Genomic DNA, 27,068 nt, shown 5'->3' with positions numbered 1-27,068 from the left:
CGTGAAGTGTGGCAGGGCACTGGAGATAGCTGCCCAGGGAGACCGTGGGGTCTCCCTCTCTGGAGACATTCCAAAGCCACCTGCATGTCCCGTGCTGCAGGTGACGCTGCCTGGGCAGGGAGGTCGGGCTGGGCGATCCTCAGAGGTCCCTTCCAACCCGACCGAGTCCGCGGAGGCTCTGCGGTCCTGGCCCCGCCAGCCGGGCAGGGGGCGGCAGAGGGCGCAGCGGCCGCGGAAGCGGCGCGGACAGCGGGCGGAAGCCGCGCCGGGCTGGGCCGGGCTGAGCCGGGCCGTGCCGAGCCGGGCCGGACACACCGGAGCCCCGCGGCCATGGCAGAGCGCATCGAGCAGCGGCTGGAGGATCGCATCCCGGAGCTCGAGCAGCTGGAGCGGGTCGGGCTCTTCACGCACAAAGAGATCCGGTGAGCGGGGCCGGGGCCCGGGCGGGCGGGTGAGCGCACGTGGTGCGGCCGGGAGCGCTCCGGGCGCTGATCTCCCGTTCCCGCAGGGCTGTCCTGAGGAAAGCCTCGGCTCTGGAGTACAAAATCCAGCGGAGAGCGCTGCGGAAGGAGGATTTCATTAATTACATCCAGGTAGGCGAGCGGCAGAGCGGGGCAGACCCAGCTCAGTTAGACCCGGGTTTTGTAGTGACTCACGTTAGAAAAAGGGCAGAAAACGGAGAACCTGTCCTCAGCTGGTCCCTGGTGCTCCCCTGTGAGCGGCTCTTGGCACCAGGGTATGAAGCGTAGCCAGGAGTTGGTGCCCGAGTTTGGGGTCAGCCTTCTCCAGTGTTGTGACCTTTTCCTGTAGTTTCTTGTCTCTCCAGGGATGTAGAGCCCCCGGTCCCCTGATGTGCTGTGTAAAGGGGGAATGTGTTCCCTGATGTGTGTAGTTAAGGGGAATTAGTAAGTTCAGTAATAGGAAAGGGTTCCTGAAAGGGTGGTCGGGCACTGAACAGGCTGCACAGGGACTGGTCATGGCCTGGAGCCTGACAGAGCTCAGGGAGTGTTTGGGAAACGCTTTAAGGCGCAAGGTGGGATTGTTAGGCTGCCCTGTGCAGGATTAGAAGTCTTAGAAATGTAGTGATTCAGCCAAAAATTACTGCTTATGTTTTCCTGAATGTAATGTTTATTGTCCACCTGATCATCTATAACAAACTTGATATAGTTTTTTCTTGCCTTGCTGTTATGTGCCTCCACATTTGCTGTTAAATGTTTTTTTCTTCCTATTCTAGTATGAAGTTAATCTGCTGGAACTGATCAAGAAAAGAAGAGCAGTAAGTTTGTGAGCTGTTAAAGAGTGCAAAATACTTTATGCCAAATCTTCTATTGCAATGTAATCAGTATTTTTTTCCTCCTAGCGCATTGGATATTCGTTTAAGAAGGATGAAATTGAGCACTCTATTCTGCATAGAGTCCACAGCCTGTTCAACCGAGCTACAGGGAAATGGAAAGTAAGTTTATTTGTACTGAGATTTGGAATTCTTTTTTTTTCTGTATGCCAGGTCATTGTAGCAAGGGTGTGTTGTTGGTCAGTGTACAAGTGATTTTGTACATTGTGAGGTTGATTCTCTTCTTTTGATTTCCAACAGGATGATGTCCAGCTCTGGCTTTCCCATGTTGCATTTTGCAAGCAGTGGGTGAGTTTTCAAATCCTGATCTTACCCAGGTTGAGACTGGTGCTTATTCATGTATCTGAAACTTGATTTAAAGATAGGGGTACAAACTTTACTACTACATGCTGTAATACTGAAATAATTTTTATAGTATTGTTGGAGCTGCTTGGGATTTTCACTGATGTATGTAAGTGTAGAGTTTGTCTGACAGTGAATTGGTATGAAATTTGATGCTTGCAAGGGCAAAGGTGAGGCTGACTGCATTAAATCTGGAATACCAGTTGGTTTGTGAGAACCATAATATTGGTTATACCTTCTCTGGAGGGAGTGATTCACTTGTCTGTGAATTGTGATTTTGTTCCAAATATCTATTGTGGTGACTGCTGAAAAGCCTAATTCTCTCACTTCTGTACTTGATAAACTTATCTGTGCAAGGCTTCACATTATTACCAGCCTTCTAGTGTTGTCATTTCTGCACTGAAGAAGGTGACTTTTCATGGTGGTGAAGGTGGCCAAAGGAAAATAGAATCTCTCTCTCAGAGCAGGGCAGTGAAACCATAGGTTTGGGACTTGGGCAACATTTGTGTTGGCTGTGTGGTTCAGAGATTTGTGTAAGCCATGCTCTTCCAATGTGGTGACACTTAAATGCTGGTCACTGGTGAGTAAATATGAGAAGCTTTCTGCTGTAGGTAAAGTAGCAGAGAAGCATCTTTTTCTGAGCAATTGTACTACAGCTTGTGACCTTTCCTACTGAAACTCTGGTGCTGGGGGTTCAGTTCAGTGCCAGAGGGGGTGAAACAAAACTGCTTCTTTTACAGAATGCAAAACATCAGCTCAGTAAGGTGTTTTCTACCATGTTGGCCATTCATTCCAATAAACCAGGTAAATAACACAATGGTGAGTGCTGCATAAATGCCTCAGCATAGATTGTCTGGTGTTGGTTTAAGTTCTTGTAGACCTCAGTTCAAGCTGTTGGGCTGAAGTTCCTACTCTGTGTTCTTTGCCTTGCTGCTGCTGCTGCTGCTGCAGAGAAGGGCTCTGACAGGGCTAGTGCTGAGCAGTCATAAAGAGATGTGAAGAAGGTCAGAATGACCAATTCCCAGGTGGACTGGGGACTCAGGAGATGTAGAAGCAAGAGATGTCAATTGCTCATGACAGCCTTTTGGCTTTTGAAGGCATCATTAGATCTGTAGCTAAACCAGATTAAACTTCCTGGATCCGCCTGTCTGCTTTACAGTTTTACGTGGGAGATAATCAGTCTTATTCTGGGGCTGAGCTCATGTTGAGAGGTTAAATAACTTTATTTGTGTCACCTGTTGCAGCACTGTGGATTATGGCAGCAAAGTGGGAAATGGAGACACGACTGTCATCAGAAAGTGCCAGGCACTTGTTCCTTCGTGCTCTGCGCTTCCATCCTGAGTGCCCCAAACTTTATCAAGAAGTGAGTTCCTGTTTTTCTTCTATGATCACCTACTTGTTCAATCAGAGCAAGTCAATTCAGCATGTTTCCCAAATCTCTCTGGGACAGCTGGAAAAAATTGTTTTTCCATCAGCAGGAAATGTCAAAAATATTAAAAAAACCAACCCTGAAATTCCTTTCTAAGGTACTGTTAAGCTCTGCTAAGGTGTAGTTGTCAGGCTCAGTCTGGCATCCCCAGTCTTTGTTGAGGAACTTGGTTTTCTTTGGGGGCAAGTTGAGGTTTAAAGAAGGATAAAAAAGGATCATTGCTACCTGTTGGAAATTTCTGGGCAAATACACAGGGCAGATAGTGATGGGTGCACAAACCTTCAAAAACCAAGGCTCTGGGACATGTGTGGGATGTGTCAAAGTCCTGATTTGTATCTCCTCAGAGCTTGTTTTACCCTGTTTGTGGACTTAGATTTTTATGATTTATCCCCAGAGTAATTTCATTTTACTGTCACTCTTGCAGTATTTCAGAATGGAGCTTATGCATGCTGAAAAACAGAGGAAGGAAAAGAAGGAATTTGAACAAGCAAAGATGGACCTGGTAGGTCAGCTAAACTTACTTAAGAGATATTGTGTGCTTGTGTATTACATGTTGAAATTCACAGGTTTGGATTAATGGTTTATTTGACAATGGCTTAGAGAAAGTTTTTGTCCATGTCCTGCACCTGTGTGGAGCTTTTCAAGTATTTGCTGATGCTCAGCTCCAATACTTCATACGTTTATTTTTTCTTTGCATTTGTAGAATCTTTTATTGCATTCCCTAGTCTGAAAATTAACAGTAATTTCTGGAAAGTAATAGTCAAACTTCCTGCCTCATTTCTTTATAGTTGATTTGTACAAATTACCTAAAAATAATATTGCATGAAGAAAAACCTTAATATCTTCTGATTTTTCTTTCTCTGTTAGCAAAAATGTTAGCTGAGAAAGGACAATAATTTCTTCAATGATATGCTTGATATTTCAGGGGGAATTCAATTACTCTGAAGAAATTCTCAATGGGGAGATGGCTCGCATAGTCTACAGGGATGCTTCTCAGAAAATTAAAGGTGAATGAACATTTCTTGTACTTATTCATTAAGAAAATGGTAACCTTTAACCCAGTTCTGCAGTAGGCAATGCTGATAGACTTGGCTTCGATGAGATTCTTTTTTTCAAATACACCATTTTTTCAGTAGAACCTATTAAATGCCAGGTAGAAATTAATGGCAGTTCTGATTGCATGTCTTTGTCTTTCCTGCAGGCTGACATCTCTTCCAGCACAGCAGCTTTCAGGCTGAAGAGGCCTAGTGCTGGGTTACAGCCTCAAACTTGATTGTTTTAAAAAAGAAAACTGAAGGGCAATTCAGAGTTACACACTTTTTTTTTACTTTGCTGAACATTAGGTCACAACTAATCAGCTACCATGAGTGGCAAAAAAGTAAGAATTCAGACTAATAATAAACCAGGCTAAATTTGAAATTAAGCAGGCTTGGTAAAATAAGCCATTTTTATTGAGAGAATTGGGTAAAATAACTGCAAACTAGTAGCAGATATCTTTGCTCATGATAGATGGGGATATTTTGGAAGACTGGGCAAAATACAATAACAAACATTGAAAATCAGTGGGGAAAAAGGACATTAGAGGAAATTTCAGAAAGAGTTGGTTTAATTTAATTTTCTGTAGAAATACTGGAAAAAAATAGGCATATAAATGATTTGTAAGCACCTAAAAATAGTAAGGTGAGTAATGGCTGGTGGGCATTCACAATGATCTGATTATGTCCAGTCGTGTCACTTGGCATTTTCAAAGGTAAGTTGTGGAGATACAAGATGGACACAATTCATGGATATCTATTTTGTGCAGCTTTGGAGAGATCTGTCCTGAGTGTGGAGCATTTAGGGTTTTCATGGCAGGGTCAAGTGAGGGAGTAGAGGAGGTGCTGATTAAATTTGCATGTGGAACCAAGCTACAGAAATGCAAAGTGCAATTGATGTAATATCTTGAGGAATTCTTCAGCAAATACTCCACTTGATAGTTTTATCTTTTCTTGAAATGTAGGTGTTGAGTTCCAGCTGGCTGTGCTCTCTATTGCAAAGCTCTTTGATTTTACCCAAGATTTGCAAAAAGAAATCCTTGAAAGGTGAGTTGTGGCTTTGTGTTGTATTTTTATTTTAATTTGGTTTGGTTTTTTAGAAACACATTCTCATAAGTTATAACTCTAACTTATAGTGCATTGACTGGAGTTCCAGAAGTAAAGGCTGGTTCCTCTAGGGAGAAAGTGTTATGGCTTATGTGAAGTCCTTTAAGAAAAACAAAAGCATGATCTTTAGAAGGGGATATCTAATTTCAGAAAGGGCTTTAAAAAGCTGCTAGGAAAATTTAGGTAATATACAGTTGTCACTGAATAATTAGTGCACTCAGTTTCTGTAAATTCATTACAGGAACTGTGGATTTTCCTACTGTACTTTGGTGGGGTTTTTGCATCTTTTGTTTCTCTGGTTGTTCCTCTCAAAAGAAAGATCTCTCTTGACAGCTCCCTGTCCATTGCATGTTATTTATGAAGAATATCCATATTAAATAATATTTTTAAAAGCTGATATTTTGTCTTTCTCTTGTGGAAGGGAAAAATATTTTTCTTCTGGCGTTTGGTTACTTAGCAATTAACTACATTTCTATAGCAATATAAGAACCCTCTTAAGCATACCTGCAGGTAAGGGCTGGTGGCTGTGGGCCGTTACAAGCACGTTGTGTTCAGTTTGCAGGCCAGGTACGCTGATGATCCCCTGACATGGGACTACATGGCCCGCCGGGAGCTGGAGCTGGGCTCCCTGCAGCCCACAGACAACTCCACCAAGCAGAAGAAGGTCTCAGAAATGGCCCAGAGAGAAGAACGGTGCTGTGCAGTCTTTGATGAAGCTGTGGGAGCAGTCCCAACAGGTGAAATGTTCTGCCTGCATTTTAACATTTCCTTCTGGTACTTGAGCAGCCTGTAAAAGCCTTGAAGGTGATGGCAGGCTCTACCATACCTAGGAGAAGGCAAGCAGTTCTTCGATGCTTGGGATCTATTTTATGTATTATTTGGGTTATTTTCCAATGTATTTATGCTCTTGGAGGAGCTGCTTAACTGAAAATGTGTCTGCTGCTGGTCAGCTGTGAGTAAGAAATGGTTTTGAGTTGCCAGGGGAGTGGATATCCAGCTTCAGCCTCTGGTGTTGTTCATGTGAAGGAGGTTGTCAAGGGACTGTTTGTGGAGTGGTCTTAAACTTGCTGCTGTACAGCCTTTAAAGCCATAGAATAGCTGGGTTGGAAGGGATCTTTAAAAGTCTCAGTTGAACTAAGAGCTTGATGCTCTTTACCAAGAGTTACTGCCTGCAGCTTGGACTGGGGAGTAATTTTAAAGTGTAATGTTACAAATCTAGGGCTTCTCTTTATTTTAAAATACAACATTTTAAAATAAAGTTGGCATTAACACTTTGTATCACATTTTGTATCTTTATATTTCTTAAAGACAAATATTTGTTGTTATTCTTGTGATTCTGTGAAGTGTGATATTATATTATGCCTTTGCTTCTTCAGAGGACATGTGGAAATGCTACATCACTTTTTGCTTAGAGAGGTACAACAGAAAAACCAACAGTAAAGAATTAAAGCAAAAGGTAAAGTTTATTAGGAATTAATTCTAACAAATCATCCCTATTTTTATTGATTTTTGTAATAGCTCAGACAAGAAGCAAATGTATTTTGACGTTTTATCAAAAATACTTACCTGTGGCTATCATTAAAAATTACCTAATCTCCATCTGGGGGAATCACTTTTACTGCCAGGCTTACAGATGGCCTGCCTGGACATGATTAACCTGGACCTGATTAATCAGCCTTGTCAGTAAAGTACAATGACCTCTTTGGATAAAAGCTAAGACTGCAGACTTGTTAATTAAGGAATTGTGAAATTAGATGGGTTGAAGGGGATCCTAAAAATTCACTGACAGGTCCTTCAAACCTCTGCTTGCTCAAAGAAGAGGATGAATTAAAATGACTCTTGCAAATAAGTCTGAGCAAAGTTTGGTGCTGGAACATGGGTAATTTAATTATGCATCTCTGCTTAGGTATGACTCAGTGAATTAATTAATTCTCCTGTGTAACTTGGTTCCCTAGTATTACACTAAAAGAACACTGCAATGTTGTTCTTTGCTCCTTAAAGAAGAGAAGTAAATGCTCAGATTTCTACTTTGTCTTGGAATGTTTGCAGGTACCTAGAGCATTAGACACGTAATGTGTAATTAGATTTTCACTGACATCATACACAATCCAGTGGGCTTCTTGGAATGCTGGAATCTTGTATATATAGGAATAATGCTTATTTTCTTTTTATTCTTCTCTGTTGGTTCTAGAGGCTGGAGAGGACACTGAGTGTGTTCAGCAAAGCCCATGAGTCCAATTTGCTGTCAGAAGCTCTCTACAAGCAGTGGGTAAGAACTGACACAGAAGAAACAGATCCTGAAGCTTTCCTGCATTATTTGTGTGCCTGCCTTTGCCATTTTGAGTTGACACAAAGATGAACTATATTGGTTCAAAGCCCTGCTTTTTAACAAAGTTGTATCTGCTGGGTTTTAGCTGCAGCTCTTACTGGACTCCAGCCTCTCTGAGAAGGCTGTGGAGGTGGCAGAAGCTGCAACCAGGCACTTCAGCCAGTCCGTGGAAACGTGGCAGATGAGGCTGCGAGTGCTGATCCAGCTGAAGAGGGATGATGTGACCCAGTGTTTTGAAGAAGCCATTAAACATGTGAAATCTAAGGTCTGTGCTGGTTTAATGGACTTGCATGCATTAGTCTTGGGCCAGAAACCCCTGATGATTGGTTGTTTTGTGTTTTTTTTCTTTTTCTCCTTTTTTTTTTTTTTTATGTTTGTTGTTGCTTTTGTTTTGTTTTCAAGGCTTTTAAAGTCCCTAACCATTTTTAAGGTCAGAAGTAAGAACTTGACGTTTCACATGCTAATTACATTCCCAAGTATTAGGGAATTGTTAATTGACTTAAAATTCACATGTTTAAAATCTGAATGCTTACAGTTGACATTTTACATATTGTCCTAGCAGTGAGCTGGTGTTTGTGTCTTAATGGAAAAATGTGTTTCCCTTTCTTCACTGTCTGATACACCTGTGTGGTATTTCAGGACTTGACTTAGCTGTGTGCTCTCCTGCTCTGTTCCATTTCAAACCCTGAGCACAATGATTGAGGGAACAGAAAGGTTTCTTTCCTTTTTGTTCTTGGAAGTCACCTCTGTGTACTGCAGTGCTCAGTGGTGCAGAACTTGGTTCTCGTCCCTGGCAACACAGCTGTCCAGCTAAGGATGATTTATCCTGTAAGTGAGGAGGGAAATGAGAAGTGATTTCAGTGTGCAGTTCAAAGATGTCTTTCCAAGAGCTGTGTCCAAAGGGTATTTTTTATGGCAGGTAATACAGAACCTGATGGCTGTGTTGCTGTCTGTTTCTGTAAATAAGAGTCACTGTATTTCAGCCATTTGATTATTTACTGACCTTTTAGGGCACTTTGCCATTGTGGACCCTCTGGGTGGAATGGAGTGAGGGCACAAACAGCAAGGAGGACACACAAGCTCTCTACCAGGTACTTGGCTAATCAAAATCTACTTTTATGTCTGTGTCAATAAAATGGAACAATGTGTGTGGATGGAACATGCAACAAATGCTTTATACTGAAGTTCCTTCATGGATGTGTAGATATCAAAGAATTTCAAGCCAAACTATGTGCATTAAAAAAACCAGTCAGAGATAGATTTATAGGCACAAATGTCATTCCCATATTCTGAGGCATATGGATGTTTGTAAGGACAACTAATGATGGACTCCTACTTTGTGGTCTAGAATATTTGCTCTGTTTTCAGAGCTTATCTGAGCATGGAAAAGAGAATTTTTTAATTTGTGTGAAAACACCAGTCTTGTTACAGAAAAGTCAAGATCAGAATGAGGACTTTATTCTCACTATGGATTTCCTCAGTAGTTTTGGGCAAAACATTTTCTCTTTGCCTGTTGGGTTGTGGTTTTTTCCTCTCCATTTTGGCACATAAAACAGGTATTTCAGGTGGGAGCTTGAATTCAGCTGTTCGTAGAGTATTGTGAAAGCCTCTGCATGAAGGGGTTTAAGGAAATGCCAGTTCCAGCTCTATAGAATACTGGAGGAGAAATGTGTTTTAGACTTAGGAGATCTCCTTTGTGTCAGATGCCTAGCTAGGGAGAAGCACTAATTGAGGCATTTAATTGTAAGCTATATGATAGGTTTATTTTTTGTTTATTTTGTTGGTTTTTTTCCTTTTAAACTTGCAGAGATCCTTACATGCCACAACACCTGCTGAATCTGTGACTATGAAGGAAATGTATCTTGACTGGACCTACAGAAGTAGTGGTTATAAGAAAGCTAAAAGACTCTTTACCAGGTAGGAAAAAAAATACCTTCAAACCTGGTTATTCTAGGGTATATGTTAAAAGTCCTTAAGTCTAAAGTCACTTATTTTATTTCAGCCTGTGTGAAAATCGTCCATTTTCACTTGACTTCTTCAGGAAGATGATCCAAATAGAAAAGGAGCAAGTAAGTTGTTGACTATCCAATTAATGTTTTGTATTTGTAAAATACAGTTCTAACTTGGGATTTAAATAGGAAGCAGAGTAGTGGTGTTAGTCTGTGATCAGTTCATGTTTGTCCTCTGCAGCTGATTCACTGGATGTGATACAAACCCAAGTTCCATGGTAACTAATCTTCAGCAGTGTGTGTGTGTAATTGCCATGACTCTCTTTCTTTGTCAGAATCTAATCATGCTGCAGATTCACTTCTGTACAAAATAAGTGGCCTTTTAATACCTTCCTTTTTTAGGAATCCTGCAAAATGCTTTATCTGAGAGAATACTATGAACGTGCCTTGAGGGAGTTTGGTTCAACAAATACTGGTAAGGGGGATTCTGGTTTTTATTATTTATTCATTCATTCATTCACTGCTGCCTCTTTTATTTCCATCCATTTTAAAAGGTATCTGTTTGTTCTGCCCTTGTGCTTGCTGTCATGCAGAGTGGAGCTTATTTCTTCTGTGTCATTAAGAGCAGGACATTGCAGGGACCCTCCACTGTCAGCCCAGGGTCATTGGCACTGGGATGGCTTCAGCACAATTAGGAGCAAATCACTGGCTGGCATAAGAGATGTGGATCATTTTAATTTGGATTTATGAACAGTATGGAGCTGTATATTTATAATCAAGATTTCTGCAATATTTATTTGAAGAAAGTACACAGCTCAATTATTTTTGTGTTATTTCTACAGACGTTACTCTTTCAGCTGGGAATAGAACCCAGGGTGCTCCTCAAGGTGCAAAGGAGGTTTTAGTTTCACAAAGTAAACCCTTCTGCATTAATATTAAAGACACTTAGAAAAAGAGTTTCTAGTTAGGCTTGCTATGTTTGTTAAGTAATATCTAGTTGTAATCTAACCAGAACTTTCATTTTTCTTTTAAAGACCTTTGGCTGGATTATATCAAGGAGGAACTAAGTCATCCCCAAGGCAAACCAGAAAACTGTGGGAGCATTCACTGGCGAGCTATGAAGATGCTGCAGGGAGACCTGGTGGAAGATTTTGTTTCTAAATACACTTTATTGCAAACTGGACATTTATGAAAAACTATACATAGTGTGCATGTATAACATGACTGTGCATTTTTAAACTTCTTTGTACAAAGGTAAATATGTTCCTGGACTTTATTAAAGTTTACCTTTACATTTGATATGACAAAAAAGAATCATCTTCTCTGTGGCAGTCATTTCTCATGTTGATTCTGCCAGGGGCAGGTTCAAGTGCATAGTCAGAGGAAGCAAAACTCTGAGGGTATTTTCATCAAAACTTCTGAGAGCAAACTCTTGATCCTGCTTAAACATTCAGATAGTTCTAGTGCATCAGTTTTTACACTCTGGAAAGCTAATATTACAGCCCCTAAATGCAAAGAATCCAAACCAAACCCAGTGGAAACTACACCTGTAGGTAATCTTTTTATCTTATGAAGTTGAATCATGAAAAGTGAAACACTATTCATTAGGTAATCAGAAATCAGTAAAATTACAGTATTTATTGCTTCCTAGCCTTGAAATAATCTGTAATCCTCATGACAAAAAGAGAAACAGCCTCTGCAGCTACCTTGTATTGGTGTTTGCATCCTGGGAGTGATGAAGGGTAGAGGGGAGCTGAGATCTGTTAGCTATGTCCTTGAGGTGAGACTGCAAAGCTCTATCTACACTTCAACTTTCTGTCCACCATGCCTAAAAAACGTAATGTTTTCTGAAAGAGTGCTGTTCTTGGCTGTTTATAGAGCCACAAACCTGAGAAATCAACATAAATGCTATCCTTGGACCAACAGAGAAGTGTAGGGAAAGTACAAGAACAGGAAGCAAGTGTTCCTTTGTGCAATTTCCCGATGACTGAAGAGTGACATAATGACAATACAGGGAAATATTTCTTGATTTTGCACTCAAGTAGAAATTGCAGCTCCTCTCGAACAATGAATTCCAGTAACTTAACTAGCTGGGAATATAGTTTGGAGCAGCAGTCTGGTAAGATTCCTCCTTTTGTGACCAGATCTGAAGTACATCCTGCCTTTCTGTTTCCCAAGCTTTTAGCCAGGCCATCTCCTATATCCCCACTAGTTCTCTGCCACCTCATTGTCTGACATTGAGATTTCCTTACTGATAATCTCTTACACCCTCCCTGCCTCTTATGCTGTTACTGCCTCCTCTGAACCACTTCTTGCTTCATCAGTGCTCAACTAAAAGTTTTAAGTGCAAAGTTTGGAGTTTTTAAAGCCCAACAAAGCTGGTAACTCCATAATTTCAGAAAGTGGGCCCTTTTCCATCAGCTGTTCTGGTTCCTGAAAGAACTTTGCCGTTCTCCCCATGGATACACATTCCCTGCAAGCACATGTGCTTGACACCTGCACAGCTGTTCAGCCAAGGTGCTTCCTGTCTCTTCATGTTCTGAGCATGCTGCTACCACGAGGCCGGAAGGAAATTGTTATCTTTCGACAAGGCGAAAACTCCACCCAGCCATGAGAGGTATTGATACTTTATTTACAACTTCATGACTGAAAAGGTGCTTTCTCAGAGCTCTCTTGCCTATGTTTGTCTCGATTACGCGGTGATGTTGGTCATGGTTGCACTCGATGATCTCGGAGGTCTTTCCAGCCGAATTGCGTCTGTGATTCCGAAGCTGCGCACTGTGAGATCCGCAACCAGGGCGCTGTGGGCGGTGGCAGCGTTGCGGGCACCGAGGCCGGATCGGGAGCAGTCGCACCGTCCCTGCCGGCCTCATCCCGGAGCCGCTCCCTGCGCCTCGGGCACAGCCGCGGACCCGCCCGGCTGTCGCTGCCCAGGGGCGGCGAGGGGCGGCGAAGGGCGGGCGGGGCCGGGCGGTCGATGGTGCCCTTAGGCCGGGCCGCGGGCTCGGCTCCGAAGATTCGGGAGTCCCGGGGAGCGCGGGGCGGGCAGCGGAGGCGGCGGGGCTGCCGTGAGGGCTTGCCCGGAGTTCACGCCCCGCCCGTGGCCACCGGCGGCGGCCCCTGCGGGCCCCGGCTTCCCGCACCCACCGCCGGCTCCTCCTTGTTCCACTGGAAGTGTGAGGAGAACTCGCTGTCCCACTCGCTGTGCGCCCCTCAGAGCAGCTGAGGGTTTCCTCCTGCTCTCCACCCATCTTGGTCCAGCCCCTCAGGGCTGTTGGAGGGTCCTGCTCGGCGCGTGGGCTCCCACAGAGCGGTTGGTTCAGTGTTAATACTTTTACCAGTCCTTGTGTCTTAATTCCCTCTGGTGCTTCCACACTGCGCTCCGAAGGTTCGGGAGTCCCGGGGAGTGCGGGGCGGGAAGCGGAGGCGGCGGGGCCGCCGTGAGGGCTCGCCCGGAGTCCGCGCCCTGCCCTTGGCCCGGGCGGCCAACGCTCCCAAAGGGGCACGGTTTGGGTCGGGGTTGTGAGGGGATGGGATGTTCTGGGTTGGTGTTAGTGCTAGGGGTGACCGATCGCAGCAGCATAATTAGCTATAGCTCTGCAGATTTGCCTTCTGAAGTGAAAGCCTGTTTGTTGTTAAACCTCTGATTCATCAAGGGAACAAATGGAGACGCTCGGGAACACGTGGGGTAGCAGTTTCATGAGCACTCAAAGCTGCTACTGCATTCTTTAAAAATGTCTCGTAGGTGATGGCTGCTGCCTCTGAGGCTGCAAACTGTGAGGGGAAACAGCTTCCTAATAAGACAGAAACAATGATCTGGAAGCCCAGAAAAGGTAGGACAAAACAAAGTAGGTCGCAAATATTGAAACTTGTGCTCTACTTGAGGAATCTACTCAAGTAGATTTTTGGTATTGCATGGGAAATGCCTCTTTTACTTACTGCTCTAAATTATTTCCATGTAGATATTTGTGTATGCCTAGATACATGAGTAATTAATCAATATGACTTTTTTTTTTTAAACCAGAACTTCTTTTTTTTTAATACCTACAGGTGAATGTGGTGAAACAAGACTGCTGTGTCCTTTGCCCTAGTTTACAGAGTTATTTTCCAACAAGAAAATCCTGATTTGTGCTGGTGCTGTGGTACAAGGCTATGTCCACTCTTCCCAAGCATCTGAAATGTGAAGCAGCCCTGTAGTGATATTAAATATATAGGAAACTGCATGTATTACAATAATATTAGTAGTCACAAAGTGCATTTCTGTACCTCTCTGAATTACTATGTGCTGAACACTTAATTGTTCTTGTTTAATTTCTGAGTGTACCTGTTGGTGCTTTCTATTTGTTTTAGAATGTTTGCTGCAGAATATTCCAAATGTTCCTGATGGCACGTCTGAAGAAAGTGAATCTGCTTCTACCTCCCCCAATGAAGGTGATGTCAGTGGCTCTACTGATGAGGGCTGGTACAATATATATGCTGACCTGGATGTGTGGGATAATGAAGTTTCCAATGTACCTGAGTCTTCAGGGCAGCAAGATGCATCTGAGCATGAGGTGGAGGACTGGGATAAAGAATTGGAGGAGTCTGCATCTGGTCCTTATGGTGAGTACATTTGTGCTTCTTTTGAGTTTTGGATAGTTGGAGGTAGGTGCTTTGCAGGAGAATGTGTTTAAGTAACTCCATGTTCTATTTTGGGAAGCAATTTCTTGTTGTGTTGATCTCCTGGATGTGTAATGCAGAATTTTGTTGTCAAATACAGGATTTAAAGGTGATGTTGTTGAGTTCACATGAAACTCTTGCTTGATCAATTGAATTCTTAGCGAGTGGCATGGTAAAGAGGTGAATTCCACGTTTGTGTTGAGTTTCTCTGGTGAAGCAAGTTTTCAGTGGTGTATCTTTGTTATTCTGAAGCAGAAGAGAAAGGTACATGGTGTGCAAGAACTAACTTTTTTTGTGTAAAAATTCTTCAAGAAAATTCAAGACTGTTCATTATAATGTCTCTCTAGAGCATGGAGTTGTTTGGATTAGTGCTCAATCTCTGAGTATGGTTTGTTGTGTTTACTGTAGTTTTTTTGAGTGAGGATTTTGTTTGTTTGTTTGACTTTGGTTTTGTTGAAGCTTGTTCCTCCTAAGTGGTTGTGCATATGAGCAGTCCCATGGACAAAAGTGGCAACAAATAGGAGGAGTGCCACTCACACCTTTTGAGTTGAATTATACCTTCAGTTTGTAACTTGTTTTTATGGTGACTCACATGTTAAAAGAGTCTCAGCCTTCCATTGGCCAGGCTGGTTCTTAGCACAGGATGGATGGAGTTTAGCCAGGAATGACTGATAGCCTGCTGTGTCTTTGTTGATGTAGAGTAGTACCATTTCCATTTTCTTCTTATTAATGTGTATCTTTTTGTAATTAATATAATTTTCTTTGCTTAGGAAATATGTTCATTTTACTCTCATAATTAAAATAAACTTTTGTATTTAAATTCCATTGTTTGGTAACAGAAGAAAGTGAGAAAGTTTTTTCAGCCTTTCTGTTAAACCATTCTGATTTTAAAATGGAAATACAGTATTGGTTTTTCACAGTGGGTAATCTGAGAAAAAGACTGTTCTCTTTATGGAGGTTTTCCCTCACTTCCATTCTAGGCTTTCATTTTAATCTCTTATATGCTCAAATTTATGGAATGTTTTGAATTTTGTACTGGAACTGTTCTTCTTTCCCCCTTTATTTAACTTGTTCATCCCACCTGTAGCTCTTTAAATCCTCACAAACTAAGGCAGCTGTGATTATTGGATTCAGATCCTTCTGAAGGATACTGAGTACAAGTGTCTGAGTTGTTAACTGCTACAAATACAGAAATGTGCTTGATTGGTCACTTCATGGCTTTTTAAGTGTCTTAAGCTCTTGCTGTGATGGCTTGTTTGGCAGTGCTGCTGGAAGGCTGACACATGGGATATTGTGTTGGGTCTTCTGCTCCTCCATGCTCTGGGCTTTTTCTTTGCTCAGTGTCTGCTGGCTAGAAATCTTTATGCTTCTGTTAAAACAATTTGCCCTATTTTTGTGCTCGATTGGTTAAATACAGGCCCATTAGGCTTAATTCTAGCCTAGTGGCAATGTTGTTCCAAGACAGCTTTTCCAGGACCCAACTCTCCCATTCTGTCCAGTGATCCAGTTCTTAGAGAGCTGCAGGACTCCTCATTGGGATGGTGTTATGAAAGCAGCAGCAAGGGGGAAGGCAAATAAAAGTAATAGTTTCATGAGCCTTTTATTCCCAGGGAAGATGTGAAAGAACTGCCTGTCTTGTAAGAGCTGGTGCCAGACATTCTAAGTCCCAGGTACCTCAGTGAGCTTTCTGGAAAACTGTTTTATCTGTGTGGCATGCACCTTCCTTAAAATGAAGACATTGCCAAATTCAGTTTTCTGTTTGCCTTTTTTTAAGGTCTAATTAATGAGTGCTGGCAGATCAAATTGAAATAGTGAACTGGAAGATGCCCTAGATCTCCATAATAACCTGCTGCACTATTCCACTACTTTCCTGAGTATCTGCCATGGTTTAAACCTTTCATTTTGTCTTTAGATGCGGATGATCTCTCCGGCGGAAGCTTTGAGGAAAAGAATCTTTTCGGCTCACATGTCTGGAAGGAGGATTGGTTTTACAACCCAAGCTGTCACCACACACCTTGCCTTGTTTTTCCACCACGAGTTAGAACAGTTGAGAAGGGCCAGTTTGATGATGCTGATGAGTGAGGTTGAGTCTGGTCAGAAGTAAGTTTGGTTTCTGTGTTGGATTATGTTCTTCAGCAATTGAGCTGTGCCAAGTCCCTTGGCTCTTTTGCAGAGTTGGGCCTGAGGCCAGAAATGCAACACCATCTCCAGAGTTTTGCTTAGGCTGTTTCTGAGCTGTTCATAAACTGCCCACCCTTGCTCTGGATACAAGAGTGCAGGTGCTGGGTGTAAGGAGTCAGTGCATTTCTGGAGCTTTTGTTTGTATTACATAGATCTATGTTGCTAATTAATTGCTTGAGGAGAAGTATTTAATTTCTAAACTTCAGCCTGTTTGCCAGGCTTCTGTCAGTTTTGACATGCTGATCCCTGTGTTTTTGTGCCACTTTTAGTTTTGTTTTCTTTACATTTGATGCTGTCAGATTGGTTTGGATGGCTTTAAAAACTCTTCCTCCTTGTCTGTTGTATTTCCATATGGTTCTAAAGTCCATTTGTGATTCTTATGCTGGTGTTTAACAAATCAGCTGTGGTGAATACAGAACAAGTTTTGTGTTTATTTTTATGTATTTCAGCATAAAGGAATTACAAATACATGATAACATTTTGCAAATACATGTGTTGATATACAGGGAGAGCATACTCCATCCAGCTGGAATGCTGGGTGCTTAAGGCTGCCTCCCAACAAAGATTTCTCCAAAGGTCACAACATCAGACCTCCTTGTGTATGGGCATGTTACCCTAGAGTCCCACAGTTGTCTTTATTGCATTCTCATGCAACATCACATGTGCAATGACAAAGAGAGTGTCTCTGCTTTTATATATATATATTTCAGTATATCATCTCAGTGTCCTGCAGACAGTAGTGAATTAAGGTTCCTGATGCTGTTCTGCTGTTTGTGTTGTGGCAAATGAGGAGATGGGAACACAAAATACCTCCACAGAGTCTCTAAGAGAAGAGGTGGGACTAGAACCTTATCCTTCTCTCCTTTGCTCTGGAGTTAAAGGAGGTGCTCTCAAATGAAGTATATAAGGGGATTGAGTGGCTGGTCAACTGAGTAACAATAACTTTCAACATGCTCATGTTTCATTAAACACTTTTATATCAAAAACATTTTTATGGCTTTGTGTTTAGACACTGGCTGAACTGAAGCACTGTACAATGGGGGTTTTTTTTGTTTCCTTTTTCTTTTTTTTTTTTAAATCATCCAGTGTATGAGATCAAATTAGTTCATGTTTAGTTTAGAAGAAAGAAGTGAATGACACAGTGATATTTCCTTAATATTTTCCTAGAGAGTACAGAAGGACAAGAGCTTTTCTTTGGGTACCTTTCAATTCCTGGTTATGTTTTGGTACCTAACAGTCAAAGAAGAGTAAAACATAGTGTTGAGGTTGCAAAAAAGAGGGCCAGGTCTTTTATTCCCATGTGATGGAGTTATCTAGGGATTAATATTTCCATCAAAATTTCCTCAGTTATGCCAATAACTGGCTCATCATCTCAAGTGAAAAAATTGATTTGCAATTATAAGTGCAGTATTCATAACGATAAATTGAGTGCAGAATACAGTTGGAAGTAACAATACAGCAATAATTACTATAATTGTAAAAATTCCTCTGGAAACTCCCTGGTTCTTTTCTGAGCCTGTTTATCCTGTGCAGGCCTGGCTGTGGATGACAAGGCCCAAGGCTTCCCTGCAGAGGGCAGCAGAAAATTGTCTGCCCTGCTCGGTGTGCACTGAGCAGCGTGTGCTCCCCGGGCTGGATTTCTAGTGCTGATAGCAATTTAGATCAGAGTTCTGCATTGCCCTGTTGTTCCCCAGTGAGGCTGATTCATGGCCCTGATTAGTTTCTCATTTTTTTTATTTCACTCTGAAGTTATACTTACTGGACTGAAAAATTTCTCCCATGGCTGAGTGAAGAACATCACTTGACTTCAGGCTTAATATATTTTTATTTTTTACTATGCTTGTGGGAGATATCCCACCGTATTCAATAAAGATGAAACTAATAGAATTCTGTGGAAGCAAACCCATCTTTTGTAGAATTGTTTTATAAGGATAACCAAAAAGTCTTTATAACACTGATTAGGATGATTTTTCTTCCTGTACAGTTCCAAAATTCTATCATTCCTGAATCTTCAAGCCATTTTCCATGCACTTTATAAATCACAGTGGTTTTTTACTCTCTATCTTTAATTGCAATCAGTCTTGTCTTTCTCAAAGGTCTTATTATTTGAGGAGAAATTGTATTGAATGGCTGCCTTGCTAAGCTGTTTGTATTTTAAATGACTGTAAACTTTAAAGATTTGTTTTCAGATTCCATTTAAGGTTAAAACTGACACCACCCCCTCCAGCTCTGGAGAGCCAGGACTTGGCAGCAGAGGTGCACTGTTCTCTCCAGGGATATGTTGGCAAATACAACTTTGTTCAACTTAGCCCTGCTTGTTAGGGCAGGGGCTTGACATAAAGCCTGATCTGAACACTCTCAGACTTCAGGGGGATTAGAAAACCAGATGCAGGCTTCTCAGAAAGCATCTGCCTGGGAGGATTTGAAACCAAACTCATGGATTCCAATGTTCCTGCACTACAGAGTGTTCCAAATTCCATTGTGAGTCTTGCACCAAGCCTGTTTTGTGTTGACACAAGCATGTCATTCTAGGCAAGAATAGTTGCAATTAAAAACAACATAAGGTAACAGATGAGCCAACAGTTCACACCAACAGTCAACCCTTCAACCTGCTCAAATTATTAGAGGGAACAGAGTGCCTGTCACAGGACCAAGGTCATAAATCTTGGATGAACACAAGAAACACATTGGCAGTACATCAGTTGGAAAACTTGGAAGTGTCAAAGATTGCTCAGTTAAATGCTCATACATCTTTAACAAGATTTCCCCTTTGTATACCCACAGTGTAAGATACCATTGAAATAACTGAGTCTTTGCTCCAGGTTAATAGGTTTGCTGGGTTCATGGGGTGGGGGTGGCTTAGGAGTGTGGCATAATTCGGTGGCTCATGAGAACAGGGTACAACTTTGAAGCTGCCCTTGCTTTTCCTCTCATTACCTCACTGTGTAGGTAAAGATAATGACACCAGCCAGTAAAGTACTTCAAATTTGCTGAGGAAGAGATTTTGTCTAAACAGTGAGGTGCTAAGAAATGAAAACAAAACAGAGTTTTGCATTTTCTTTCAACAGCCAGCAAAGAAATGAAAACTTGTTTTGGGTGCATCTGTTGTTTCCTTTGAGACCTACAGGGAGTGATTTGCAGAAGGAAATAATTGTAGGAAATGTGTTCATATTTCCTGTTGATAAGGTAAAGCACTTAATTCATACATCAGATTGAGACAGTGTTTCTTGCTTTTATATAACCACAAAATCCAGCCCATTTCAGTATCTTTTAAAGACACTGCTGCTCCACTTGTTGTTTTGTCCCATCTTTTAAGTGGTCTGCTTTCACTTTTAAACTGAGAGAACGCTTCCACTGTTGGGGGGACTATGTGAATAATTTCACAGACTTAAAGGAAAAATGCTGATGGCAGCAGCTCATCCTGACCATCTGTTGCATCCAAGGACACCAGTGTAAATCCCTTTGTAACAAAGGTCATTTTGTGAAGCTGGGTAAGTCTTCATGGGCATGGAGAAGGAACTTGTGATACTTTACCCTCTGTGGTTCTGTGTTACAAACAGAGACATCAGAAGTTTGAGTATTAGAGGATAAATTAGTGGTGGAGTTGTTAGTCTTGTGTAGAAGAAGCTAACAGCAGGCCTGTTAGCTAAAAGAGCAAGAAGAAGCTGAGAAGTAAGAAGAAGCTGATAAAGAGCTCCCTCCAAGGCTGTAACCAAAGAGACCGAGAGGAGAAAGATAAGAGAACCTTGCAGCTAGATGAAGTATTTTTAAAAAGTTAATTAAAGTCACTATAACTTTTCACCAATAGTATTATGTTAACTTACTGTAACCAATAGTTAAAATAGAAGAAGCATAAACAATTAGAAAGTGTATAAAAGTCAGCCATGTTCAATAATAAGGAGTTGCCAACTGAGACTGCTTGTGGTCTCTGCCTCAACAGTGACAGTCTTGGAGTACCAGCTGCTCATAGCATAGCTTCCTAGCTTGGCAAGAGAAACTGGAACCTACTAAAAAAAGCAGCAAAGCACACAATCCCAATAATTGGATTTAGTGATGAAACCACTTCCTTTAAACAGTTGGAGTAGATCTTCAGCTGGTACAAACTTTGTCAGCTCGTTACCCAGGCAGAACCTCTCTCCCTGTATGTGCCCCTATGCAATGTCTGTGTCATCCCTCAATGAAAGCTCTTGTTGAGTGTTTCATTACTGCTGTGTTTCATTATTGCTTTGTTCTTAATATAGTGGGCTTGCTTTATGTTACTTTTAGCTCTGTTGATCTTTACTGAGAAAAACTCATGAATGTGGTTCAGTGGCTGCATTTATTTCTTAGCAGGTTGTATCAGGTGGGGTTTTATCCACATTGATGATAGCTAGTTTCAGGAGATGTAGATGAAATCTGCCTTAGAAAGTTTACTTCTATGATTCAGCAAGTCTTCATTCTTTGGCCTGAATTCTTTTAATCAAATGTTTTCTGATGTGCTTGTAAGCTTCTACATTTAAGACCTTGAAACTCTTATCATTGTAGGATGCAGGAATTTAAGAGTGAGTTGTATACATAAATTGTATGTATATGTGAGCCTGAGATCTCAGTGTATTGTTTTATTTCCCTCAAAGGGAAATAGTGCTCAGTCCTCTTGGAGCTATTGGTCCTTAGTAAGACTTATATTGAGCAACACATTTTCTGTGACATCTGGGGTAGCAGAGGATGCCAAGTTCTCATTGTGCTGCTTTGCAATTTTAATCAATGTAGCTACTGTGGACTCTTAGTCCAACATTAAACAAGTTATTTAGTATTTCTACATCTACCTCAGGAATTACTCCAAAACATTCCTTTTCTCACTGAGGAATTCCTTCATTTGCTTAACCCATTCTGGAAAATATGAAAATTATTTGACCTCAGATAAAGTAATATAATTTCACTTGTAATCTTCATCCAGACACCAGAGTAAATATGCCACATTGTAATATAGTTCTGGCTGGCTACAGTTGGTTGGGAATTGTGTAACTCCCTGTCCCATGTTACATGCCCAAATGTTTCTGAGGAAGTAAATAGATGTGACTGTGAGATTAAAAACAGGACCCATACCCCACAGCAGACAGTACAACCTTCTACTATTCAACTACAGATGTAGATAGCAAGAAAAGTCTTAGCTGAGCAGGTCTTCATAGTGCTGCTGACAATGGTATGGTGGAATTAGAATAGCAAGGCCAGAGGAGAAACTGACAGTTCCACCAGAAGCATGGGCAACAAATCAAAATAATTTGGTATAGGAATCTCAATTGATGCATTCTCCTTAGAGAAGAGCATGTAAGGGAAGTTTGCAAATTCTGTTTCAACTGTAGTTAACGCCTTAAATCACAAACTGAAGCAGGACAAGTAATCTGAAATGAATGCACCAAGGTAGAGTGTGCAAGTAGCCCCATGCTGAGTCAGCAATCATCATTGCCTTGTCTATTGTCCCTGCTGGATTTGCTGGAATACCAGACCCCCCTCTGTTCTCAGTGTTATTTTTATCAGTACCTTTAGTTTCATGTTCTTCAAACAGGTCATTATTTTCCAAGTCTGAAACACCTTTTACCTTCTGTTTTGTTTAGTTGAAGCTTATCTGCATCATTCAGGCTTGATTTGTTTGATTGGGCCTCCAGCTCTGCAGCTTGCCAGACGTCTGGTCTTTTTAGTGGGATTGGTCAGACAATATCAAGACAGATAAATATTTCTCAGGCTGAGACTGCCTGTCTGCTAGATAAGAACTACATTTAGTTCTATTATCTGCACTTGTGTTAGTAAGTGGATTAGGTTTAATTTGGTCCTTTGGAGAGAAGTGAGTGAACTGTTCTTCATCCAGATCTGGGCTTTGGTGCAAGGACAGGCTTTGTGATGTGGTCTGTAAAGTGCCTTGTAGCCCTGCAGGAATACTTTGTGTGGCTGGTTCCTGACAGCAATTTGGAATGCTAACTTTAATGACTGTGCTTCTAATTATGTACAGAGGTGAATTCTCAGATGAAAGAATGGGGAGTTTCATCATCTGTCCCATTAAGAGCAGCAGGGTTTCTGTTGTGCAGGGGAGTAAATGCCTAAAACTGGCACCTGATGGTTGCAGCAAGGGGAGGGTTTCTCAGGAAGGGTTTCTTAGGCTGCACAAGGCACCTTCCATCCCTCCACAGCATGCAAGTCTGATTAAATGATGTCTTGACTTCTTAAATGAGCCATGTCTTTGACATGGGTTACATTACTGTCATGTACCTTTAATGTCATTTTTCTCCCCCCCCAACAAGGGGGTAGATGTGAGCATTTGTCCAGCATGTGGCTGGGTGGCTGGTGAGTGTAGGAGGACTGGGGAAATTGGTAACACCCAGCCTTTGTCATCCTGACTGCCTCCAGACAGAAGGGCAAAGTTCAGTGTCCTGCTAATGGACTTAACTGTTCCATGATTGAGACTCCAGGTATTTGGGAAATGGCCTCGTTTGCTACATATCCTGTCAAGTTTGGGTTAGTTATTCCCATTCAGCTTACCTAGGTATTGGATATTGCTAAAGCTTTAATGCCAGCTTCCACCACAGTTCAGTGCTCCAGGTTTGGCAATAGGATTTCTCTAGTTTCAGGGCTTATCTCTATGGTTTGTGTTTCACTTTCTCCTTGAATTTTCCATTTTGGAAGGGTTCTTTCAAATTTTTTTATGCAGTTCTGTACTTACTGTCTGCTTCTGCCTGGAGTTAAATTTAGTTTTTGTTTCTGCCTGGAGTACAAAGACCCAGCAACTGGTGCCAGGTAAAGGAAAGAACAATGTTCTCTGTTATGGCAGCGTCCACCTTGTGTAACAACTCGAGGACTGTATCAGCAGTGAGTGTGGGAGGAGGCTGCAATGAGGCAAATATGGGAGAGCACAGAGGGTGCAGTAACTGTGCTCATTTGCACAATGGGAGTGTGCTTCAAGTTTCATTTGATTGCTTCCTCTTAAATTGAAGCCTTGCCTAATTGAGCTGAGAGCTTTCCTTTCTCTAGTTCAGAATGCTGTGTGTCCTTTTTTCTCTTTATTTGCTGTTTTGCCTTAGACATGACACTGATGTGAGAGGAATATTTATTTTTAGCTCTTCTTCCCATGATTAATCCGTGCAGGTTCTGCTTGACAGTTCAATGCTATTTTAATGATGTAGGCAACAGCTGTTTTCTCCATGTCTTATCAAATATCCTTCATGTTCTAACATAACATAATAACAAAGAATTTTCTTAATTTTTGTCTAGTCTGAATTTCCACCAGGGGATCTCATTGCATCTTTTCATGGGGACTGCAATCTAGGAATAGGTACTTGTGGCTGGGTAGGTAGGTTCTGCTTTAAACAAGTAAGTATGATTGAGGATTTAATATCCATTTTATATGGATTCTGTTTTTACACTTAGGATAGCAGGGCTAATATTTTTTAACAGCTCAGTAGTTTTAACTGTTGTCTTGTTGCTTTGGTAAAATAATGAGTATACCAATCTGCTTTGCCATCAGATGCTGTAGGGATTATTTAATTAGACTAATTCCTGTTTTCATTAACACTTCTATTAATTGTGTTTTAATGCTACTGTTTACAGATTCTTATTTTGGGACGTTTCTTCTACCTATTTTCTCTCATCCTTTTTGTTGCCTGTTTACTTTCTCAAAATCATTACTATAGCAATTGTCTACTTTTACAGGAGATCTCTCAGTGATATTATCTGACAAAATGTGGTACCTGCACTACTGGCAATGGTGTCCTCTCATCTCCATGGTCCCTCCCAAAGCAGGGTAGCCTGAACTAGAACTCTACTAGAAAACTAGGGCAGAATCCTGTGCAGTATGGCAGTGTTGGCATGTCTTGAGAGACCAGAACTGTGATAATGGCACGTATCCCAAATTCCTTATGACTTCATGTTTTCTGTGCTGATTTCAAGATCTGTCAGAGATACGGTTTTTGGTGGAGTCTGTCATGTTTAAGAGTTATCATAATTATCCTGAAAAAGTTCTGGGTTTGTGAAATAGTTGCTTGCTTTTAAGCTTTTTGCAGTCAGTAGTATACAACAGAGGAATGCAGTTTATTCTTAGGCCTGGAAACTTATTCTACTACCTAAGTGCTTAATCAAATTCACTCATAGTACATAGCATGTTTTTCTTGCTTAGCAGTCTTATCTTCAGCAGTGAATTTAGGAAAGCCTTTTGCAGGTGGATCTCATTCTGATATAACATTCTACCATAGCTCAGTGCCAGGTTTATTCATTAATTTTCTATCCATAGAGTTGCATACTTTTAAAGAAACTTGGATATTTAACAGGATTTGGATGACAAAGTATTTCAGCTACTCTTAACAACTTACGAGTTAGTCACTACAGAACATTGCCTGCTCTGTCTTCTAAAAAATTGAACATTGGCAAACATTTCAGCTGGTTTATTAAAAAAAAGAAATTGTCAAGGACAATGACAGTAGAAGTAGAAACCATGTAGCAATTTTTTTTTTGTCAAGGCTGATACAATAATTATATTTGGAAGAGAACGATGTTGTAAAGCATCTGAGAGGCCACTACTAGTAAATGTGAATAACTTCATGTACTGAAAAACATGGGTCTGCTGGAAAAATGGTTTAAATGCCAGTCTGCAATTTGATAAATTAAATATCTATGAAAATGTATATTGAAAATTACAGTGTTGCTATGGTTACTGAAGCTTTCTTGGTTCCAGGACTGCAGTGCATTTCACTTCAAAGAAGAATCCCTTTCTCCCCACTTCTTTAAGTATAATCAAATAGAACTTTCAGAAGTGCTTTTAATTTGTATGCATTAATTGGTGAAACTTGCTGCCTCAAAGAATCAAAACCCCAGAAATATAGCTGTCTCCAAAACATATACTTCTATTTCACAGCATCTTTGAATTAAATCTCATAAAATTGCATTCTTTGGTTCTGAACTGTAGAGCAGAAGTGACCATCCTTTGGCTAGGAGGACACTGGGACTCACAGCAACCCACTGAGTTTGCATAAAACTCTTAACAAATGCTATTTTGGGTGTCCTCTGTGTGTTTGTATGAGTGGCTGATGCCCAGTTGTTCTTCAAATTGGTTTTTCACTTTTGAATATTTTTGCTGTAACATGCTTCTTTGAGTAGTAAATGAGAAAGGTTAAGGAGGAATGACTTTTATGGTCAAGCTCTGCCATTATTGTTCCATTAAGGCTCATTTCCTCTGAAGCTGCAGGTGCTGCCACCATGTCATTGTGGCCAGTTCATGAGATTTTGGAAAACACAATCTGTTACTTGTAATGTGCAGAGATAAGCCCCATGGTGAGATCCTGTTAGACAATACCTGTGCAGCTTTTCTTGCAGAACTCAGAAAATGATATTATTAAATAATATTAGCAAGGTTGTAAAAACAATACAGAATAAAGTAGAGGAAATAAAATCAAGGAATTTTTGCTCTCTTGTCCTGGAATCTGCCCCTCACCAGCAGCACATCTGCCCAGCAACTGTGAAAGATCAAGTGTTTCTGACCCTGCTTACTTCTGCCAGGGATCGTTCCCTTTTTCTGGGGCATGAAGGAGCCTGTGTTCAGGTGTTTCCCATTGTGCCCTCTATGGTTATAATGTAAAGTTGACTCTCTTCCTGTGGCCATACATTTTCTGCATATTATCAAACAGTTTTTATCCCGTGTGGAGCTTCTGCTTATGGTACGTGTACATTAGTGTCTGTGTAAATAAGTAATGGAGGAGAGCTACATGCTGAATTAAGTCTCTTTGCTTTAGAGCTGTTTGTCCCTCAGGAAAAACAATCTGTCAGGAGACATGAAAGCATTCAGTTGTCTGCTGTGAGTGTGCACATCTGGCCAAGGCACGGCATTCCTGATGACACTATTTCCATTCCCTTCCCTGCTGTCCTCTCAGATGTGGCTGATCCAGCTGGAGGAAAGGGCAGTGATGCATTTCACCCTGCTGCATCCACTGAGGAGGAGGAGGGTGAGGGTCTCTACTGTAGCACTCATGGCCTGATGAATTGTTGACTTGAGCAGGCTCTAGGAGTGCCTGAAGTGAAGGTGAAAACCAAGAGATGAGGTAACACCAGCTGTGACTGCTGGTGCAGCTCTGACATGTACATAAAATCCTCCAGTACTTATATCCAAGTACTTGGTTCTGTCAGGGTGGTTACTGTACCAATCTTCCTGAGGTTTATTATACCTGGTTTAGGTCTTTGCTCTCCTTAGGTCCATCTGTTCTCTAAGAGTTGGAGTTGTGTGCTCTTGAGTTGGAGTAAGAAAAACACATATAATTTTGTACACAGAGAGGATAGGGATTAAATTTTGGAATTACCACAGTAGCCATATTCTCTTTTTCATATTAAAATGGGAACTGCTTATGTAAATTCTACAAACAATTTTGAAAATAGCTAAAAGTCCTCACAGATCTGCAACATGCACTCTAGACAGATTGTTTTGAAAAGAAAATGCTTCCCATAATATGCACCTTTACAAGTACATACTTGGGTATTTCAGGCATATTTCTGAAAGGGCTTGTTCACCAACGCCAGTGTGTTCAAAAGTTCAATTTTCTGGCACTTTTGAATCTGTTCCCCGAACACATTCTGAGGGTTGGAAACATCATGTGGTTTGTATAAATAAAAACACCAAATTGCCTGGGGTGCATCTGTGCTCCTTGCTGTGCAGGCTGGCTGGTTCTCTGCCATC

The 27,068-nt window shown here is 41.3% G+C and overlaps 1 protein-coding gene across 1 annotated transcript; it reads left to right on the top strand.

Moving 5' to 3' along the window:
• The first annotated feature begins 240 nt into the window (after window positions 1–240).
• On the top strand, window positions 241–10,855 carry UTP6 (UTP6 small subunit processome component). Its single transcript, XM_071451359.1, has 19 exons — window positions 241–422; window positions 509–593; window positions 1,235–1,276; window positions 1,361–1,453; window positions 1,592–1,639; window positions 2,434–2,497; window positions 2,938–3,056; window positions 3,547–3,624; window positions 4,048–4,129; window positions 5,122–5,203; window positions 5,819–6,000; window positions 6,640–6,719; window positions 7,455–7,532; window positions 7,678–7,857; window positions 8,603–8,683; window positions 9,400–9,509; window positions 9,595–9,661; window positions 9,944–10,016; window positions 10,576–10,855. The coding sequence occupies exons 1-19, from the start codon at window positions 331–333 to the stop codon at window positions 10,731–10,733; spliced, it is 1,794 nt and encodes a 597-aa protein (XP_071307460.1). The 5' UTR covers window positions 241–330; the 3' UTR covers window positions 10,734–10,855.
• Window positions 10,856–27,068: the final 16,213 nt, after the last annotated feature.

This window comes from Agelaius tricolor, unplaced genomic scaffold (assembly GCF_023055355.1).
Source record: "Agelaius tricolor isolate 1412-34295 unplaced genomic scaffold, bAgeTri1.0.p SCAF_32, whole genome shotgun sequence".
NCBI lineage: Eukaryota > Metazoa > Chordata > Aves > Passeriformes > Icteridae > Agelaius > Agelaius tricolor.
This window is presented reverse-complemented; position numbering and strand designations above follow the sequence as displayed.

Coding starts and splice junctions, on each gene's coding strand:
- UTP6 (XM_071451359.1), top strand. CDS start 331: ATGGCAGAGCGCATCGAGCAGCGGCTGGAGGATCGCATCCCGGAGCTC. Junction 1,640..2,433: donor TTGCATTTTGCAAGCAGTGG/GTGAGTTTTCAA, acceptor CTTCTTTTACAG/AATGCAAAACATCAGCTCAG. Junction 9,662..9,943: donor TCCAAATAGAAAAGGAGCAA/GTAAGTTGTTGA, acceptor TTCCTTTTTTAG/GAATCCTGCAAAATGCTTTA.